The sequence below is a fragment of the Aspergillus brunneoviolaceus genome, assembly GCF_003184695.1.
Source record: "Aspergillus brunneoviolaceus CBS 621.78 unplaced genomic scaffold BO95scaffold_6, whole genome shotgun sequence".
Classification (NCBI taxonomy): domain Eukaryota; kingdom Fungi; phylum Ascomycota; class Eurotiomycetes; order Eurotiales; family Aspergillaceae; genus Aspergillus; species Aspergillus brunneoviolaceus.
In genome coordinates this window covers 606,737-626,559 of record NW_020290736.1, presented here as the reverse complement: position 1 = coordinate 626,559, position 19,823 = coordinate 606,737, and the positions used below count along the sequence as shown (strand labels likewise).

At 47.5% G+C, this 19,823-nt stretch overlaps 10 protein-coding genes across 10 annotated transcripts; 5 read left to right on the top strand and 5 right to left on the bottom strand.

Annotated features, from left to right (window-relative positions):
• Positions 1–40: 40 nt before the first annotated feature.
• On the bottom strand, positions 41–1,906 carry BO95DRAFT_438912 (uncharacterized protein). The gene has a single exon (XM_025585619.1). The coding sequence runs from the start codon at positions 1,454–1,456 to the stop codon at positions 251–253; it is 1,206 nt and encodes a 401-aa protein (XP_025446685.1). The 5' UTR covers positions 1,457–1,906; the 3' UTR covers positions 41–250.
• Positions 1,907–3,119: 1,213 nt separating this feature from the next.
• On the top strand, positions 3,120–5,094 carry BO95DRAFT_511133 (uncharacterized protein). The gene has a single exon (XM_025591408.1). It carries the CDS (start codon positions 3,465–3,467, stop codon positions 4,902–4,904), a length of 1,440 nt encoding a protein of 479 aa, XP_025446684.1. The 5' UTR covers positions 3,120–3,464; the 3' UTR covers positions 4,905–5,094.
• An 89-nt stretch (positions 5,095–5,183) lies between these two features.
• BO95DRAFT_438910 (aminopeptidase P family protein) lies at positions 5,184–7,132 on the top strand. The gene is made up of 3 exons (XM_025585618.1): positions 5,184–5,397; positions 5,461–6,493; positions 6,549–7,132. Exons 1-3 carry the CDS (start codon positions 5,231–5,233, stop codon positions 6,747–6,749), a joined length of 1,401 nt encoding a protein of 466 aa, XP_025446683.1. The 5' UTR covers positions 5,184–5,230; the 3' UTR covers positions 6,750–7,132.
• On the bottom strand, positions 6,953–8,460 carry BO95DRAFT_438909 (uncharacterized protein). The gene is made up of 3 exons (XM_025585617.1): positions 8,002–8,460; positions 7,742–7,896; positions 6,953–7,677 (listed from the first exon to the last, which is right to left on the bottom strand). Coding segments are annotated over exons 1-3 (684 nt in total). The 5' UTR covers positions 8,003–8,460; the 3' UTR covers positions 6,953–7,149.
• A 243-nt stretch (positions 8,461–8,703) lies between these two features.
• On the top strand, positions 8,704–11,698 carry BO95DRAFT_438908 (bifunctional aminopeptidase/epoxide hydrolase). The gene is made up of 10 exons (XM_025585616.1): positions 8,704–9,312; positions 9,373–9,457; positions 9,543–9,765; positions 9,836–9,953; positions 10,005–10,124; positions 10,186–10,311; positions 10,392–10,405; positions 10,458–10,686; positions 10,748–11,235; positions 11,291–11,698. The coding sequence occupies exons 1-10, from the start codon at positions 8,989–8,991 to the stop codon at positions 11,415–11,417; spliced, it is 1,854 nt and encodes a 617-aa protein (XP_025446681.1). The 5' UTR covers positions 8,704–8,988; the 3' UTR covers positions 11,418–11,698.
• A 21-nt stretch (positions 11,699–11,719) lies between these two features.
• Positions 11,720–12,634, bottom strand: BO95DRAFT_449887 (uncharacterized protein; the record flags this gene model as incomplete). The annotated part of the gene is made up of 2 exons (XM_025587975.1): positions 11,720–12,234; positions 12,301–12,634. The coding sequence occupies 2 exons, from the start codon at positions 12,632–12,634 to the stop codon at positions 11,720–11,722; spliced, it is 849 nt and encodes a 282-aa protein (XP_025446680.1).
• A 931-nt stretch (positions 12,635–13,565) lies between these two features.
• BO95DRAFT_438906 (TIP41 family protein) lies at positions 13,566–14,940 on the bottom strand. Its single transcript, XM_025585615.1, has 3 exons — positions 14,570–14,940; positions 14,103–14,493; positions 13,566–14,049 (listed from the first exon to the last, which is right to left on the bottom strand). The coding sequence occupies exons 1-3, from the start codon at positions 14,896–14,898 to the stop codon at positions 13,933–13,935; spliced, it is 837 nt and encodes a 278-aa protein (XP_025446679.1). The 5' UTR covers positions 14,899–14,940; the 3' UTR covers positions 13,566–13,932.
• A 138-nt stretch (positions 14,941–15,078) lies between these two features.
• On the top strand, positions 15,079–16,902 carry BO95DRAFT_380813 (aurora family serine/threonine-protein kinase). Its single transcript, XM_025583352.1, has 3 exons — positions 15,079–15,347; positions 15,403–16,350; positions 16,400–16,902. Exons 1-3 carry the CDS (start codon positions 15,252–15,254, stop codon positions 16,523–16,525), a joined length of 1,170 nt encoding a protein of 389 aa, XP_025446678.1. The 5' UTR covers positions 15,079–15,251; the 3' UTR covers positions 16,526–16,902.
• Positions 16,553–17,895, bottom strand: BO95DRAFT_438905 (mitochondrial inner membrane protease ATP23). The gene is made up of 3 exons (XM_025585614.1): positions 17,416–17,895; positions 17,066–17,325; positions 16,553–16,999 (listed from the first exon to the last, which is right to left on the bottom strand). The coding sequence occupies exons 1-3, from the start codon at positions 17,642–17,644 to the stop codon at positions 16,772–16,774; spliced, it is 717 nt and encodes a 238-aa protein (XP_025446677.1). The 5' UTR covers positions 17,645–17,895; the 3' UTR covers positions 16,553–16,771.
• BO95DRAFT_438904 (glutamate 5-kinase) lies at positions 17,834–19,784 on the top strand. Its single transcript, XM_025585613.1, has 5 exons — positions 17,834–17,966; positions 18,024–18,211; positions 18,276–18,386; positions 18,441–18,536; positions 18,596–19,784. Exons 1-5 carry the CDS (start codon positions 17,930–17,932, stop codon positions 19,433–19,435), a joined length of 1,272 nt encoding a protein of 423 aa, XP_025446676.1. The 5' UTR covers positions 17,834–17,929; the 3' UTR covers positions 19,436–19,784.
• The last annotated feature ends 39 nt before the right edge of the window (positions 19,785–19,823 follow it).

Here is a 19,823-nt window from a genome sequence, read left to right as displayed (position 1 = left end):
ACGTAAATGCTTGTAACTTAGTTATCATGCGGGGTAATCTCACAAAATCATTGCGGAATCTGATTGCACAAGACAGACACGGTGACCACACACAAAGCCTAACTAACTATACAATACCTCCAACAACTTCAAGCTTCCCACATGCAGGAGTATGTACTTAGGTCTCATTAAACATTTGTAGATATCTACATTCGTGATATGTATCGATACTCAAAATCCTCCCTTACTCGTGACGCTGATGACTGACCATTTATGCAGCTCGCTGAGACCCCAAAGGTGCAGAACCCTCCAAACCCGACGTCATACCGGCGCTATTCTTCCCCGGGGTTTGGCTGTCGACGGGTTCTGTCGTACTCTGCGCGGAACCACGGCCCCGAGTGTTGTAGCTGCTACCAGCAATGTCGGAAGAATGGGCGCGATTGTCTCGACTGGGTTCAATTTCGCCAATCCCTGGCTCTGCAGCAGTGGAGGACCGAGTGTCGATGTTGTGGCGGCTACCGCCACCCACTGTAGCATGTGGGTCGAATGTCTTCGTGGTAGTTGGGCCAGCATTGCCAGAGATGGGAATCACGCCAGCGATACCGTTCACTTTCTCTCCGTTGAGGTCACTGTCCAGCGTTCCTTCCATGCGCTCTTTCTTGTTCCCTGCTGATGCGTTTGCTGCATCGCCAGTGGCATCGTGCTTCTGCGACTCGGTGCCACTATGGGATACGCGTGAGGCAGTGTTTCCCGACTTGAGGCCGGCGGTACCATCATCTGGCACGGCCTTATGGTATCCCACCTGTCCCGCCTGGATACCGCTACGATTGATCTCCGCCCGTGAGCTATCAGTGTTCCTCGACATGTGCTCTAGATGATGCTCATTCGAAGGCGATAGTTGGCCTGAGGTATGCCGACCTCCACCGCTGATCTCTGCGGACGGATCAGTATTGTATTGCGCCGCATGAACACTGCCACGGTTGGCCTTCGCACGTGCAATATCGGTACCCTCTGCCAGGGACCCCAGAGGGCTTGTCGAGGAGGGCATTCTATCCGTAGGGGTGGATTGAGTGGCTCCATTATCGAGATTCATCGATGGACTGAAAGTGCCGTGTGGTGCCGAGTGATGTGGGATGTTTTCCTGAAAACCTTGACCGTTCTCTGTCCCCAAGGTTACATTGGGCGATGCAGTGTTTGAATCAGACATTTCTTGGCTCAAAGGTCGAGCAGTCGAGGCACCGAAAGCGTTGTATGAGCTCTGCGTACCCGCCATGGGGTGAACACCGTCGATACTACTCCTCTGTGGCTTGTCGAAGGCCATGGGCTGAGCGCTGCTACTGTAAGAATTGCGGCTGGCATTGGCGTGTCCCAAGGACCCGGTACTATGGTTTGACTCCATGCTGTTGGTTCCGAAGGCTTGCTCAGTCGCGTCAACGTTGTATGATGGGTCATCAATAGGGTTCATAATGTTGGACATGATGATTGCTGCAAGTATGTAGATGCTATGGATCGAATGACAAGTAAAGCGTGGATAGCAGATAATATTGTAGGTATTGTGATTCGGGTGATATGCTAAAAAACGGAATTCTTGAGGGAGGCTATCATCCGATTTTATAGACTTCGAGTGCCTTGTTATGAGCTTGATGACGTAGAACAAGCCGGCTCTCCGGAAGTTCTCTGCAAGGATTCCCGATTCCAACCTGTAGATTACTGTGACTATCATTTCTTCGTCAAGTTCGGGGAGGCGCGTCAATCCCCCTTTGAATTTGACACCTTCTTTGGACGAGCATTACCAAAGCCAATCAGGGTCAAGGACTTGCGGGCTTGATGGCTATCTGGAATCATCAGCACAGCTAGTCATACTTAGTATGTTGTCATTGCGAGTACTCTCTTTTGATGGATTACTTCATATCCGAGCACCTACAAGGTTGCCCCTTTTGCTTATGATGTCATCCTTCACTATGGGCCGCTAGCCCTATGTGCAATGGCGTAATGTGGAAGGAAAATCAGATTGGCCCTCTTCCAAGAGCCCTGAACATATTGTGTGCAATTTCAGCTTGAGTCATCCCGTGACTACTCCGTAGAAATATCTTGGTTATACTCATTACCTGTAACTAGTTTACCAGAAGTCCGGATCTAGTGTCGACTTCTCTCGGGAGACCGTCAATCTCTTTCTCATCTGAGCTTAGATCACCATATATGCAGACGCTCACTGCACATCACCAATTCTTTTCAACGGGATATCTTGAACTTACTATGTACACCTCAGGTCAGTTCTGCGTCACAAGTCTTATAATCATTTTTGGTCGGAGCCCGAGTATGTACACTGCCCACGAGGCACTATGAAATCTACTACGCATAACCTACATAGTATGGGACACCTGTAGGGGCCCTTCCGTTTGCTTCTGCAATGGCCTGCGCTCCTCTCTTGTCCTATCAACAATGGCTTGGGCTCGCCCTGCTTCTCATACCATTCCAAGCTGCCTACCATGTCAGTTCTCCTTTTAACCAATTGAAAAGAGAATCTAACACATGGATCCTCCGAAGTTTTTCCACTTGTAATATGGTTCCTATGTCTTTTCCTTATATAGTTTATAATTTGATTGTTTTTCACATAGGCTGCTGTGCCCGCCCCATTGAGATACCAGACTGTGCAGGAAGCCAACCTTGAAAAGCCCCCTTGCTACTGCTTGTAGTGAATAGAAGTAATACTACACTTACTCCAGGGATTTCAAATATAGGTATCAAACTATACATTGCACATGTAACCCAGTTTCATATTAGGATTAGGGGGCTATGAGGGGTTTCCAAAGGCTGAAGATATGATTATCAGGGAATTTTTTTAGGATATGCTTACTATTCTCTTTGCATTAACTACAGGTTTCCAGAGTTAAGTTGTTGAATTTAATTATTCAGGTGTAGAATCCTAAGAAATGTAAGATCAGGTATAACTACTACTACTTTGCCTATAGCAAGATAGTAGCAGACAAGGTAAAGAAGCCTTGCCGCCTACCATAGCGTAGCAATTTCTCTGTTGTAAAGTACTGGTAATCTACCTACGCCCGAGTGCTTGACCGCCTACAGAAGGTAGTAACTACCGCCTAGGCAATAGTTAAAGGATAATAAATGCAGCTATAATGCAGCTACATCAAAGCAAAAACATATTATGGCACGGTGTATCTATTTCTGTTAGAAGCACATCTAAGTGCTCTTCCTGAAGAGAAACAGAAAGCTTGATTTCATTAGCTTTGGTCCTGTGTCTTCAAAAGCCTGATTCCTTGAGATCTGTTGCACGCGTACGCGTTCTCAGCACGTCGCGTTCTTATCTATCAGGCAGGGATTCAAGCCGCATTTTAATCCTTCGCTGTGCACCAACCTACCGTCGTCACCGGTATAGGTCCTAGATTTTGATTGAATCGACAAGTGATTACGAAGGCTCAGCCCGTATAAACGGCTTTCTGAAAAGTCTACCGTTCGACAAAAACATGCCGCGACCCCCTACGAAGCGTAATCGACCGACACTTGGAATTTCGAAGACTGGGAACAGAGATCTTCAACGTGTCACGGACAATGTCGGGTCGACGAAGCATAATTCAAACGACTCAAGCTGTGAATCGCCGGCTGTCTTGCGGATCACACAGCTCCCAGCATCTGATCTCGCGCTGCAAACAAAAGACCAGACGCCTGTAGTCAAATCCCATGATTATGCGATTGAATCATCACCCCTGGAAGAGCGTGGAGCGGGTAGCAGTCGTCCGGTCACAAGGCCTCGTGGATACTCATCTACTCTCTCCATCGTCGGTCGGAAAGGTGATGGGAATTCGAGGATTCCAGGCACACCTGCTTACGAGAGTTCGATATTGAGCAATTTCAGAAGACGACCACGGCAACCTAGCATTCTCCATATGATGCAAGCGAATGACGATTCTTCAGATCTGGACGATGAGGACTTTCTTGGAGGACTAAGTCCTGAGGACGAGTCCACACCCTTGGATATATCGAGGGGGAAATCACTCATCGCGGGGCACGCCGCATCATCGTCACCAGGCCTACCATCGCCTTCCAGCAGCAAACAGCGCAAGCGTACACCTTCGTCTGGGGATATTTGTTCTGCACCACGTCCGCAACAAGTGCGGCATTCGCCTCCTACGATGATAATGGGGCAGGAAGATGAGACCCCAATACGCTTATCCCAGCCTCTCATGTCTCCTGAGGCCACGAGCGCCACAATGGCGCCACCTATGAGCAGCAGTCCCTCCATGAGCCCCCCAATTGCACCTTCGCTGATCTATGCCGAACAGCCTCTAGCTCTTTCCAGAATCGCGCTGGGAATTCCAGCTGAGCGAAGCAAGGTGGGCACGAGTTTACCCACGGTGGCTCTCCAGAATGAACTGCTACCTCGGAGAATCAAAATCCGGCGCCAATGCTGGGGTCCTAATCTAGAGACACCGAGCAGGCTGAGTGATGATAGCTGGTCCGAAATGGAGCATCATGAGAGTGACTTCCCACCAGGGAAGGCCACCCGGGCACCTCTAAGACACATTGGCAAGCCGGGTCCTCCACAGTCCTATGATAACCCACAAAAAGACCAACCAACAAATGTCATGGCTGAGTCAAGAAAGAGGAATCGTGGTCAAATTCAAAACAACAAGAAGACAAGACTGGGGGCTGACCGGCTACCCTGTGCAACCACCCATGCATTCCAGGAGGGTCCTTTGTCACCTTTGTCCTCGCCTCTATCGTCACTGCCCGGTTCACAAGCCGATCACTCAAGTAGGCCATCGGGATCCGAACCGCTCAAAGCTAGGTATCTCAGCGAGGAGTTGAGAGTGCAGGCACAGAAGTTTGCGGACATCGATAAATGGGAGTTGGAATATGAAGATGTAATTATTGCCGCTAGTCAAGGGAGCGATGCTTTCAGATAAGGATTTACATGTTTCTCTTACAACATGCTGATCATATTCCTAACCCCCGAGAAGAACCCTTTGAAGACGTGGATAGTTAGAGCGAAAGGCGCTCTGCTAATACATCGGGCAATCGAAATCTCCAAAAGCTCCCGACAACTCGTCACATTTGATGTAGAAATCCAGGCAATCTCGTTGTGGCTGCGTAGATCCAAAGACGGCGGCGATTCAATGCCTTAGACGAACCCCGCAAAATGGTCCCCGCCCTTCGGTTGGGCCTTTTTCTGACTCACAGCCCTCCTACAAATCTCAACCTGATGGGAACCACTACCACAATTAGAGTCAACATGACTTCCCTGGAATCAATCCTGGCAGGTAAATACCCTGCAAAAGCTCATGCACGCCGGGTGGCCCAAGGTCTTCAATCTTATGGAAATGGCCGCCATGGAATTATCTACCTCGAAGCACAGAAAACTCGACTCATTGAGGACAATGACGAGGCCATGCCATTTAGGTACTGGGAAGCACTGGAATCCAGCTTCTGTACTTTTCAAGGCTAACAACCGTTTCATACTAGACAACGCCGACCGTTCTTCTATCTATCTGGATGTCTACTGCCAGATTCCTGTCTTATCTACAACATCGAGCTTGATGAACTTACCCTTTTCATCCCCCCAGTTGATCCACAGGATGTGATCTGGTCTGGCCTGCCAATGTCTGCAGTAGAAGCGCAAAGGCGTTATGATGTTGACTTTGTTCTGCCGACGCCTGCAGTGAACGCTACCCTATCTTCGATTGTTTCGAACAATCCCGGAAAAGTAATTGCTTTTGCGATTGAGGACCAAATTTCTGAGGGCACCGAGTTCCATGGGTTTTCTGAGGTCAACACCTCTTTACTCAAAGGTATCATTGGGACATCTCGTGTCGTCAAGGATGAATATGAGGTCGCGCTTCTGAGGAAGGCAAACGACATCTCCGCGAAGGCACATATTGCGGCCATAAAAGCCTCCAAGACTGCAACAAATGAGCGCGAGATCGAGGGTGCTTTCATAGCGACATGCATCGCCCACGGTGCACGCGAACAAGCATACCATCCAATCGTTGCATGCGGCGAGAATGGTGCCACCCTTCATTACGGCAAGAATGACACTAACTTGACCGATCCTGTCACAAACCAGAGAAAAGGAAGCGTTTTGATAGATGCGGGAGGGGAGTATAGCACATATTGTGCTGATATCACACGAGTCTTCCCTTTGGGTGGAAAATTCCCGCTAGAAACCCGCCAAATATATGAATTGGTCTTGCAGATGCAGACAGAATGCATTGAGATGCTGAAAGAAGACGTTCAGTGGGAGGACGTACACATCCATGCCCACCGCATTGCTATTCAGGGACTGAAGAAACTGGGAATTCTTCGTGGCCATGAAGACGAACTGATGGAAAAGAGGATCAGCGTGGCATTTTTCCCCCATGGATTGGGACACTATCTGGGTATGGACACCCATGATACTGGAGGCAACCCGAATTATGAAGATGAAGACACGATGTTCAAGTATCTTCGTGTAAGGGGTCGCTTGCCTGCTGGTTCGGTTATCACGGTAGAGCCAGGCGTAAGTATAAGATCACACGTTGGTACCGCTCAAATTGTGTTTCTAACTCGTCTAGATCTATTTTTGCCGCTTCATAATCGAACCTTTCCTCGAGTCCACCACGACAAGCAAATATATTAACACTGATATCTTGGAGAAATATTGGAGTGTAGGTGGTGTGCGCATTGAGGATAACATCCATATCCTGAAAGATGGATTCGAGAACCTGACTTCAGCACCAAAGACCGTCGAAGAGGTGGAAAGATTGTCTTCATAGACCGTTGCTCACTCTGTACCTTTGTCAAAGATTCCACCTTCAGGCTGTCCTATCCTGCCTAACCTTTCAATCGCCGGGCCTTGGTTGGAACATGGCCAGCCCGGGTATTCATGTCAGTTGAATGGGTACAGATGTGTCTATACATGAGAAGGTCACTGCAATCACATCATTGAACAATACGTGTATGAATATTGGCTCTTTGAATATAGGATAAGCGCTCTCGACAGAAGTTGGAGGAATATTACTGGATTACTGGAATATAAGAACTGAAAATGAGAGAAGCCCGGCAGCCTATGACTTGTCGAACCGAGGCACATCGCAGCACCAAGTGGCTAGTTTGTTCATAGAGCATCCCGGTTAATTCATACATATTCGCTCTTCTTCTCCAGCTTGTGGGGAATCATAGACCACTGCGCAGCCGCTTTCTTCCGCTTCCTTTCACCCCAGACTCTGCCTCTGCCCTATCATGCGCACGTTTCTCCTTGTGGTCTAACACAAGGCTGAGCACGTCATAGCAGAATTGAGGCACATCAATGCATAAATTCTTGAATTCCTCCTCAGCCTCGTGACGTAAAACATGGCTTCGCAAGGCCCAAAAGGTGGCCACAGGTTTGCGAATAGTGACATCATCAGCAGGTGTGTTTGTGTATACATAACGCGCATACGCAATTTCTCCTTGGGATGTGCTGTTTATACGATGGATCTTTGAATGTGCGAGAGCTTTCAGTGAAGGGATGCCTAATGTTTCCGCCAAGGTATACACCCGTGCGTGTTTCAGTAACTGTTCTCCGCTGTCGTCAATCTCCCCGACTACCGTCTCTTGCTGGGTGTGAGTTTCAGTGTGAGAGGTGCAATAGTCACGCGTGTACTGGAACTGTAGAAAATACCCGAAAGCTTCCACATTTTCCGCAGGAAGCTCGATGCGCCGCTTGGAGATGTCAGCGGTGAGTGTTACTGCCAGAGAGTAACCAGGGTAAGGGATATGTGCTTACAGGACCAGATTCACCGAAGGCCGCGACCTTCTCCGCGAGAAGCGGAGACTCCAAAAGTAGACTTTGGTGAGCTGTCAAGATGGTCCTAGACTGTCCGGTCCCAAGAACGAGTTCCACAATAGGTGACGTTAAGAAACTGAATAATGTTGTAAGCACTTAAGGCCTTTTAGCAGTTGCGAACACGAGCAGTTGCGCCATCGAGTGACAACCCGAAGGCCGAGGCAAAAGAAAGCAAAAGACGAAGAAAGATGAGTTCTTACTCAAGAAATTGGAGGCCGGGGTTTCTTCTGGGTTCTAGTGGTTTTTGTTCGAGCTCAGGAGCGGGGCGTGCATCGCGCATCTCAATATCTGGTGTTATGCCTGTTTGCGATTCATTGACCGCCTTGGAAGCTGTCTTAATTTCAGGATCTGGGGTTGCCGTGCTCTCAACATTTTGAGACTGGGTGTTTCGAGGAGTATGAGTTTCCTCTGGCACTCCAACTTGCACCTGAGGAGTATCCATTATCCAAGATGGATCTACACGACCAAAGCAGTAATTGAAGTGATAGGGAGCTGCGCGAGGATCAAGAAGTTCTTGAATGAAGTGGTAAAGGTGTCAAAGAACCCAATTATGGATGCAGGAGATGAATTCCTAGACCAGCACAGGTCTGCAACGCGTTAGTGGTTAGCTGCTGTAATATCCTGGACGTGTCAGTTTAACCGGAAACGGACGATAAGTTATGGGGCAAGTGCAGTACCCGAGGCAGAAGTTTCAGCATACAATACATCCTTACAGTACAATACTCAATGATCGGCTAGTAAAATCTAACTGACAGAACAGACTTCATAGATAGACCTTATAGTGTTTCCGGCCACAACCGGCCCTTGCCGATGTCCACTTGGTAACCTACCACGTCAAGGCCGAATTGCTGCCTTTCTCGAGTACAGTACATCTTAAGCCGCTTATTTGCGGCGCAGTTCATGTTAGGGTATTTTTGGTATCTACTACCTCCATCGACCCAGTATTAGTAGTTACCAACCAGTCGCTTGCCGTCACTGCCACAGCAATACTACTTGGAGGGACGCAGGCATATTTTCCTTAGTGCCGTTCATTTATTCTTGTTATGCACGGCGTTTCTCTGGCCCTACTCTGGCGAACAAGCTTTTCGCGGGGAACAATTCGCACGTCTCCATCTACTCTCAATTTCAGACCCCTCATTCGCATATCCTGGAGTGTCCAAATCTCTCGAGCTTCCACACGTCGTAGCATGGCGACTATCGTCAATGTCCCGAGGGATCCCAATACCCTCAGCAATTACCACAATTGGCGGTGCAACCACATTACTGCCAATTTTGATATTTTGTTTCATGAAAAAAAGCTTGTGGGCATCGTCACTCAGACGTTCCAGTCAGCCACCGATGGTGAGTCGCAAGAGATCGTCTTGGACTCAAACCATGTGAACATCGGTAGCATCACCCTGGATGGCAGGCCTTTGGCTTGGGAGCTTCTTCCGCCCTCCGACCCATACGGCAGGGCGTTGAAGATCAAACTCGACCGGAGTGTGAAGAAGAATGAGACGATTGACATCGAGGTATGTGCCCCACCGGAGAGTAACCCCAGCCTTAGCCTAACATACAGAACTTGTGCGTAGATTGCTCTTCAAACCACTGAGAAATGCACTGCCCTTCAGTGGCTGACACCGGCGCAAACCTCTAATAAAAGGCATCCGTATATGTGTGGGTTGCTTTCTTCCCGTCCTAACAACGAGAAACCCTGAGTGTCATTTCGTCTACTAACCACGCATGCTTGACCTTCCGACAGTCTCTCAATGTCAGGCGATTCATGCCCGGTCTATTTTTCCATGTCAAGATACACCTGACGTCAAGTCCACCATTGATTTCAACATCTCGTCACCATTGCCCGTGATTGCGAGTGGGCTGCCAGTCCGTGACTCATTGGGGACGCCACTACCGAACGACAGGTCACTGTATCGCTTTCATCAGCGAGTGCCCATTCCGAGCTATCTTTTCGCTCTGGCCAGTGGGTAAGCGTGCCTGATAGACCTCAGTGTGAACTAGCTTTGATAAGTGGATCACTAAACTGACCATCTGCAGTGATATTTCCGAGGCAGGAATTGGACCCCGAAGTATTGTTGCTAGTAGCCCCGACAAGCTCGGCGAATGCCAATGGGAGCTTGAGGCCGATACGGAGAAGTTCATCGAAGCAATCGAGGTGTGTAAGCAGTCAGATTTCAGGTGCTATTGCTTTATAACACTGGCATAGGGAATTGTCTACCCATACGCTTGGGGGAAGTACAATGTCTTGATCCTCCCACCCAGCTTTCCCTATGGAGGAATGGAGAACCCGGTATTCACTTTCGCCACACCCAGTATTATTTCCAAGGTACATCGTTGTCGATGGATTCCAATCCGATTAATTGCCCATGGGTGCTAATCTTGACCAGGACAGGGAGAACATCGATGTCATTGCCCATGAACTTGCGCACAGCTGGAGTGGTAACCTTGTGACTAATGCTTCGTGGGAGCATTTCTGGCTCAACGAGGGTTGGACCACCTACTTGGAAAGGCGGGTAAGTCGAATCGTTTCCACTTATTTTATCTACCATTAGTCGACAAAGTGTATAACCTGCCTTTTCAAATATTGATATAGATCCTCGCTGTGGTGTAAGTGCTAGATCCTTGTGTACTTTTCACACCGGTGCTAACTATTTTAAAGTCATGGCGAGTCGTATCGACACTTCTCCGCTATCATAGGCTGGAAAGCCCTCACAGATTCTGTCGAGCATTTCGGACATGACCATGAATTCACAAAACTAGTCACGGATTTGAAAGGCAAAGACCCCGATGATGCATTCTCTAGTATTCCATATGAGAAGGGATTCAACTTTCTTTTCTATCTGGAGAATCTGATTGGAAAGCATAAATTTGACCAGTTCATCCCTCATGTAATTTGCCTGTCGCCCCAGCAAAGATACTATGCACATGTTCTGATTCCTCTCGATACAGTACTTCACAATATTCAAGGAGAAATCCTTGGATTCCTATCAATTCAAATCGACCATACTAGAATTCTTCGAGTCTGACGCGGAAGCTTCTAAGCTCTTGAACGAGCTTGATTGGGACAGATGGTTCTACGCGCCGGGCTTGCCTCCTAAGCCGGATTTTGATACTTCGCTTGTTGACGTTGTTTACAGCCTTTCAAACAAGTGGAAGCTCCTTCCTGGCTCCTCTTTCAAACCACACCCTAGTGATATTGATGGCCTCACAGCCAATCAGATGGTCGTCTTCCTGGAGCAGGTGCTTCTTTTCGAGAGACCACTGACACCGGAGTTGTCGAGGCTCATGGGTGATGTTTATGGACTCGCAAAGAGCGAAAACATAGAAGTCGCCAATCTCTATTTCCAAGTTGGCTTGAAAGCTGGTGACAGCAGTGTTATTGGACCAACAACGAAACTGCTTGGTAGGATTGGTAGGATGAAATTCGTGAGGCCTTTGTACGCAGACTACCCATTCGCAAGTGAAGGATTCAGGCGCTGATTTAATTTACAGGTATAGAAGCTTGCAGAAGGTCAATCGCCCAGTCGCTGTTGACACTTTCGAGCAGAATAAGGCCTTCTATCATCCTATATGCCGCGCCATGGTCGAGAAGGACTTGTTTGGCAAGAAAGATGCCTGATTTTAAATCGTCATCCTGTCATCCTGTCATTATGCTTTGATCACTTATTGCGACCCAGGGGTCGGATAACATCAACGAAACCATTACTTCATACTAAGCGCACATTTAGTGCAACTTTGATTTACATTTAGAGGACCTCTGGACCGTATGTTTGTTAGACCAAAAATTGTTCGCTGGTATCGTCGGACAGAGCGGGACATGGCCAATAATTCAAGTGACCAGACCAACCCAGTGATGACGAAGAATAATTGATTAGAATACATCTACAGTCTGCCAGAAATAGGGGGTTGCTAACAAACCAGTCATTTCCCGTAAACCAGCTTCTTATCTGCCTGAGAGAACGAGAATATACCAGGCCGGCCTCCCTTTTCACGTCCTAACTGAAGTGCCAGATCTGGCTCATTCACGAGAGAGAGATCATGCAGCACCCGTCGCATATATGCGACAACAAGGGCAATCTTGGTCCAATCCATTTCATCGCCGTTAGGAGCGGTGTGACCGGCCTTCCACAAGTTCCTCCAGATAGCAGCGCCGAGTACAGCATCCCCCTTGATTATGCCTTCATCGTAAGCTGCCAATGCACCACGCCACTGGATGAATAGGTCCTTGAGAAATTTATTCCTGATAGCACGACTGGTCAACCCATGAAGTACATCCATGCGATGCTCGGCATTGTGCGAGAAGTGGTCGATCAAGTGTTGTGAGTAAGTTTGAAGGCTTTCATGTGATGGGAGAGCACGTAGTCGGGCAGTCAATAGGTACATGTGCAGGAAAGTGACTTGTGACCATGTGGAAAATGTGGGCAAGAGCCCCAATTCTGGCGAGAATTCATCCGTCAATATGAGATGAGATTGATTTCCACCGAATGTGAAAGTAAACTGACCTTTATACCACCATCCTTCGCCAACCCCAAGATCCTCTCCGGCATCAGTCTTGGGAACCTGTCCTCTTTTATTTAACTGCGGTATAGTGTATTCTGCTTGGGTAGAACAGGCCTCGAAGAGCTTCTGAGTCAGACCATACGCAACGTATGTCTCTGCAGGTGTGCCAGAGCGTGAAGCAATTGCCCGCGCTAGCTGTGATGAAGCTAGAGCACTTTGTGAGTGAAATCCAGACACTGGGTATGCGGTCTGCTCAAGCCGTTGGCTAGCGAAGCGCTTCTTCAGGACCGAGGAATTGTGAGTCACTTTTTGCGTAACACTGCTAGCGCTGCACATAGATCGATAAGAGGCTAGACATGGTCTAGATAGTCTGTTGGGAGAAAGAACCTTACAAGATTCGGTTTAATTGGCTATGATCAGAGCGGTTCAGGGGTATTGTAAAACATACCTTGAATTTTGAATACTGCGCTAGATGTATAAATCTTATTGCACTGGACGGCATTTTGAGGGTCTGCATGCTACTGGTATCCAAGAGGCTAAGCCTGTATCATGCGTAAAAAGTTCGAAGTTTGCTTGAGATAGAGCTCGTTGTCATCGTAGCTTGGCATCTGTGTTTGCATTATTTGCACTACCCTTGCTTTTTAGTAATCACGAACCAATTAGATAGCAGTTTAAATTCACAGAGCATTAGGGTGGGTCAAGTCGATGCAGCCTCCCATGTTCGAGTACGTACTCCGTACAGCAATTTCGAACTCCACGAGTACAACATTTACCGCCAGAAAATAAGTGAACAGAATTTGGCTCACTCCGCTCTCCGCTGGATTATAACTTTATCTGTGGAGTCCTTGTGGATCGCTCATAGTACCTGTCAAGTCCCGCTATAACGAATTAAGAGGCAAATTCTTGAGATATAGCGCTTTCCTACAACAGTCCAATAGATTTTACTATATAAAATTCGCTATATTTTTGTATTACAAAATTCGGACCAAAAAAACAACCTTTTCTATATATAGGATTATATTAAAACAATAAAAATAGTCTGCATAAAAGATTTAAATTGAAAAACAAATAAAAAAAATAAACAGCTATTAATTAGTCAGCAGATATTGTAAAAGTAGAAAGTTACATTATTATTATTTACCTATATATAGTAAGCAGAGGGACTATTAGCTTCTGTAGTATTTCAATCAATTACAGAAGTCTATGCAGAGGGCGGCAGATCAGCTGAAGAGAGCAGGCGGTAAGATTGTAAACTATACAAAACCTCATTGCCTACACATGGAAGGGATACAACAAATTGATGTAGCGGAAATCCCTGTATACATAACAGAATCATACACACGTCACTATTATTTCGTTATAACGGGGCCTGACAGTGTTACACCGCGCTCCAGAACTATGCCCGATGAGTAATGGCACACGTATGTGCCAATTAACCAGATGCAGCTGTAGGTGAGATGGGGGGAGCCACAGGCCAACAATTTGGAGAATCCATTATGTACAGATTGTATAGCCCAACCTGGTCTCATTTATAGAACGTTTATGGAGGTTTGAGAACATGTGTCATTCCCTCGAGTATAAAGGGAAGGAGAAGAGGGTGCGGAGGGATTGAATTGGATCCGAACCCAGGCCTGTCAGTTGGCCACAAGGACAGCCCTTTCTAGACGTGTATCAACAAGGCGGAGGAATCCTGAAAGTCTGTTGGGGTCCCTCATAGCGGCTGGGACATCGTCCCTCGTTAAGGCCAGAGCCTTGAAATACTCATTAACCATATTACAGCATGCAAAGCGACGTAGCAACCTACCTGTCTCACCGTTTCATAATCACATTCTTTGGACTGATGTTCTCGAATTACCTCCCCAGTACCAAACTCAACATAGATCCTTGTATCCTTGAGTCGGAACAGAACATTGTCGAGTCTCAAGAAGAAGCGGGCAAGCAACAGAAGTCTAGCCGGCATAACACGTATTTTACATGAGAACATGGAGATACCGTTGTCAGCTAGTTCGTCCTCATAAAGAACCACATCATCGTAGAACAGAATCGGATCTGGCCGCTTGAGTAGATCAGTTGGTATACGTTTGGTCGTTGCCTCAAACGGTCGACTACCAGGGCCGAGAGTTCCCGCGTAGTCCGTGCTGTAAGACCAGTCGAAGGGTTTGACAATCTCTTTGATACCCTCATGAGTCTTTTCTCTAGAAGAAGTTAGCCTCAGCGATTGCTAAAAACTTTGTGCAAGATTGCTTGGTAGGAAATAATTCATTCGATTACCTGCTTCTTTGCCATTGCTTCGAGTAGGCGACTTGTAGCATGGATTCGCCAGATTTATCAACTAGATCCAAGGCGTCAAATGCATTGAATGCAATTTTCCATGGAGTCCCCTCATGCGCAATTTCAACATAGTTGTCGCCAAAAATCATTTCTGGGGGGGCGATCCCTAAATCCTTTGTCATCTTCTCTATGGGCTCTGCTTTTAATATCGGGAGTGTTTGAGTAGTGACCGTGAAGCCTTGGATTGCTATTGATTTTGGCCTCTGACGAAGCGGCGATATTGAGACTGAATCCGCCTCGCCGGAAGGCCTGCAACTTGGAATGTTCATTCTGTATCAAAGAAGCCTCCAGTTGGTGGTGTATGATTCGTCTGAGCAGCTATTCACTCCCCCAGACTGAAGCAGGTCATACCCCGCGGGTGTCGGAGGGAGAGGCGGACCGACGAGTTGCTGGGGCGACCGAGCATATCCTTGAAACTGATAAACATCCGTGCGACTATGGTTTCACTCAATTCCGACTTGTTTCTCAATACGATTCGGTACCAACTCTCGTCTTATGTGGCTTCAAGACTGTGAGCTTGAGCCAGAACTCCCAGCAATTCAAAGTCTGTGTCGACACTGAGCTGCTAGCTTTTTTAAACCCTCCATCGCGAAAGTCATACCTGCTTCACACTCACAAGCAAATGGCTACCAAGACACTTGAAGCGCGCCTCGAGCGTCTTTCAGTCAAAGAAGAACATGAGAGCGTGCAAAATGGCGGCGCCTATCAAAAGTCCAAGGTAGTCATATTACCTACACCTCATATTTGGTGGACGCTGCTAATGATCTTGACAGAGCACACTGTCAACAGCCATGCCCCCTACGAGTGCCGGACAATATAATGGCTCGGGCCGATCCAATTTACTCAAGCTGGCTCTACAGAACACCAATGAAAATAAAGTGAATGCAATGAACGTCAATTTGTCACCGGTTAAGAGTTCTCAGAGTACGCTATCACACCGTAATCTCGACGAGAATGGGGAGCAACGACACCTGACTCCACTCTACGACCAGCCATCCCCCAAAATGTTACACTTGGGCATGTTTGAGATTGGCAAACCTTTAGGGAAGGGGAAGTTTGGTCGAGTTTATCTCGCCAAGGAGAGAGCCTCCGGCTTCGTATGCGCACTCAAGGTACTGCATAAATCCGAATTGCAGCAGGGTGGAGTGCAGAAGCAAGTCCGACGAGAGATTGAGATACAAAGCAACCTTCGTCATCCGAACGTCTTGAGGCTTTATGGCCACTTTCATGATAGCAAACGGATTTTCCTTATTCTCGAGTTTGCCGGTCGAGGAGAACTGTACAAGCATCTCCGAAAAGAACATCGATTCCCTGAGTGGAAGGCTGCGCAGTACATTGCTCAGATGGCTGCTGCTTTGAAATACCTACACAAAAAGCACGTCATGCACCGAGACATCAAGCCAGAAAATATTCTTGTTGGGATTCATGGTGAAATCAAGATCAGTGACTTTGGGTGGAGTGTTCATGCACCTAACAATCGAAGGCAGACAATGTGCGGGACACTGGATTACCTGCCCCCTGAGATGCTTAAACCCGGATCTCAGGACAATTACTACAATGAGAAGGTTGATCTGTGGAGTCTCGGTGTCTTGACATACGAGTTCCTAGTTGGGGAAGCGCCCTTTGAAGATACACCTGTCATGACGCAGCGAAGAATTGCCAGAGCCGACATGACCGTACCGTCCTTCGTGAGTCCGGAAGCAAAAGATCTAATTAAGAGAGTATGCAGAAGTCCCATATCCTAGCCGAGCCCTTCTAACAACCTTTTAGTTACTTGTACTCGACCCAGAGAGGCGAATTTCTTTGGATGAGATTCAACGCCATCCATGGATTCTCAAGCATTGTGTTAAGGAAACGAAGCGGAGTTCTGGTACATCAAAGGATGTCAAAGCATGACTGTACTGTCCGGGCATTTCAGGGCGTTTCGGAGTTCAGAAGTTCTTACCTTTCTGTACTTTTCCCTTCACATTGCCATGGTCCACGACCATGGAATTGATTACACTGGCGTTTACTGTTAATATGGATGCTGGTCTTCCTGGATTAGCGATGGAGCTTTGATCGATCTTACTGGCACTTGAATTTCAAGTCAAACATACGACAAACACTTCGAGGAAGAGTTTTGGTGGGAGCGGACGTCCGTAACTAGCGATAAATCTCATCAAAGGGGCGAGTATCTCTAAAGCAACTGTCCCAAACTTCATTTACCACCTTCTCGGCGTGGGCTTCATCTTTGCATCCCGGCCGTGCCCGCACCGATAAGATCGCTCTTCGTCGTACACATTCTTGGTGCTGCTGTGTCAGTTTCCACTGACCCCTTCGGAAAAACTCTCGTGCCCATCTGCATTCCCCGCTCAGCGAGCTGGCTCGAATCTACTCACGATTAGTCGTTTTTTATCTACCCGATGGCGCAGGTGGCTTGAGGGTATGGCTCTTTACCTCTGTACAAGCAGCGTGCCTAAGATTATTCGACCAGTCGACTTTGAACCTGAGGTGATCATAGGCATGGACCATCTCATGTGCTAATGTATCTTCTAGGTGGCTCTGGTCCTTCATTTCATTTGCGCAAAGCAGAATACCGTAGTCAGGATCAAATCCCCCTGCCTTTCGACTGGTACATCGGCGACAGTAGATATTATGACTGGAAAGATTACCACCTAGCTGGCGGATGCTGTCGCTCATGAATCGGATCACCGGACCTTTAAATGAATTCAATCAGCGGGCTGTGTACAACATTGAACTTATGTGTCTTCATTGCAGGCTGGCAGGCAGATATGAATGTGACTCACTGAATTGCAATAGATAGTCTCGCTGATCCTCACAGCGCTTGCAGTCCCCAGCTTCATTCCGCGTGTCACGCGCAATGCGGAATTGTTCTTTGCCCTCATCGGTCATTCTATCGGTCAGGATAGCAAAGATATTGCGCCATTGCGTCCAGGTATCGTCACCAGGAATGAAGCCACTGTTGTTAGAGGTTTCATTCTTTGATGAGGTATCATTTGCCCGAGAGTCCGTCATCATGTATGAGCACTGGAGGAGGGATATAACCTAGATATCCTCCTTCTATTCAAAAATCGCTTGTCCTTGTATGCTCTCGACAATTGATTCCGCGGCAAGCTCCGTGGAGTAAATGGGCGGTGGGAGCCGGCAGAAAAAGGGTGTCTTGGTAGGTGGGTTATTGCAGCTGACTCACAGCAACAATCAAAGCCCAAGTTAACAGCCAACTTCCGATGCCCCACAGTAGCACTGTGCAACAATCATGGTTGGGAGCTGATCATTCAATAATTTGAGTCTCAAATCACAATGGCTCTTAAGCGTCTGACCATTGTCATCAAGCTAGGTGCGGATCATGCCATGATTGACCGAAGGCAGAAACTAACAAGAACTTGCTGCGCAGGAACCAGTTCCATAGTAGACGAGAACACCCATGAACCTATATTGTCCATCCTTACGCTCATAGTCGAAACAGTTGCCAAGCTTCACAGAGAAGGTCATAATGTTGTTCTTGTTTCGTCTGGCGCTGTTGGTGTGGGGTTGCGAAGAATGGATGTGGAAGAGAGACCTAAACACTTACCTCGGATACAGGTATACAATACGGAATTGATTTGTGCAGGCGTTAGATTCGCAAGTACTGACCATGGTGTTCTAGGCATTGGCTGCCGTTGGCCAGTGTAGGCTGATGAGTCTTTGGGATGGTCTGTTTGCGCACCTGCGTCTCCCAGTAGCGCAAATCCTGTTAACTAGGAACGATATTGCCGATGTAAGCATCGTTGTGAACTAACGAGAATGTTCATTATCCCTAACAAGATAATAGAGAACACAATACATCAATGCTCAAAATACCTTCTCGCAGCTATTTGATATGGGTGTAATCCCGATTGTCAATGAGAACGACACTTTGGCTGTTTCCGTAGGTTGACCCTTTGTCCCCACCTATTGCGTCGCGGAATGTCATACTGAGTTTACCAGGAAATCAAATTTGGTGACAACGATACACTATCAGCGATCACAGCAGCGATGGTCAAGGCCGATTACCTCTTCCTGATGACGGATGTTGATTGTCTCTATACTGCTAATCCCCGTACAAATCCCGACGCGCGCCCAATTGAAGTTGTCACAGATATTTCAACCTTAGAAGCAGATGTTTCATCGGCTGGATCATCTCTAGGTACCGGTGGTATGGGTACCAAGATCATCGCTGCAAAGCTTGGAACTAGTGCTGGCGTAACGACTATCATCACCAAGAGTTCGAAGCCCGGAAATGTGCATGATATTGTCAATTATCTCCAACAGCAGAGTCGAAGGCCTATTGTACCAGATGCAGTGGCCGAACCAGTCGAGAGCTTTGAGGTATCAAGCAGCTCTCGGGCTTCGCCTCCGCTACACACGCGATTCATTCCATCAGAGAATCCAATACAATCCCGATCATTTTGGCTTCTTCACGGAATGAAGCCCAGGGGTACAGTCTATATAGACCACGGTGCATATAGTGCTATTCAGAAAAAGGCCAGCCTGCTCCCTGCCGGTGTAATTGGGGTGGAAGGTCACTTCTCCCAACAAGAAGTGGTAAGGTTAGTCGTGATTGGGAAAGTTTCTCCCGACTCTCTCGATGGTGATTTCCTTCATCATGGACAAGAGCCCAAGGAAGTTGGACGTGCCTTGGTCAATTATGGCAGTATCGAGATTGAGCGCGTTAAGGGCCACAGGAGCACACAAATCCATACGCTACTTGGGTATGCCGATAGTGAATATGTGGCGCTCCGTGAGAATATCGCCTTTCTGCAAACCGATGACAGCTCAGGTCGATAGATCCCACCAGAGTCTCAAGCTAGGTGCTGATACTGAGTTTGTTGATCACATTTTTCGAACACTTAAAAGACCTATTCGGTAGGCTTCTAGCCTTTCCTCCCCCTCTCCCATTCTAAGTCTGAAGCAATACAGCTGCGCCGAAAGGCTCATTTAGACTGAAGATTATGATGCTACCATTCCTGGCTAAGATTATCTAGTTTTCATTAATTGACAGTAGCTTATGATGGGATCTCGTAAGGATATATATCATGATCAAGTAGGTCTTTCTTGATTCTAAATCCATTACAGTGATCGAACGACCATCCATCATTATGATAACATGGGTAATATCCGGTCAATTTTAGGAGCTTTGAAAACTGGTAGCCCGGGAGAGTGCACAAGACGTGCT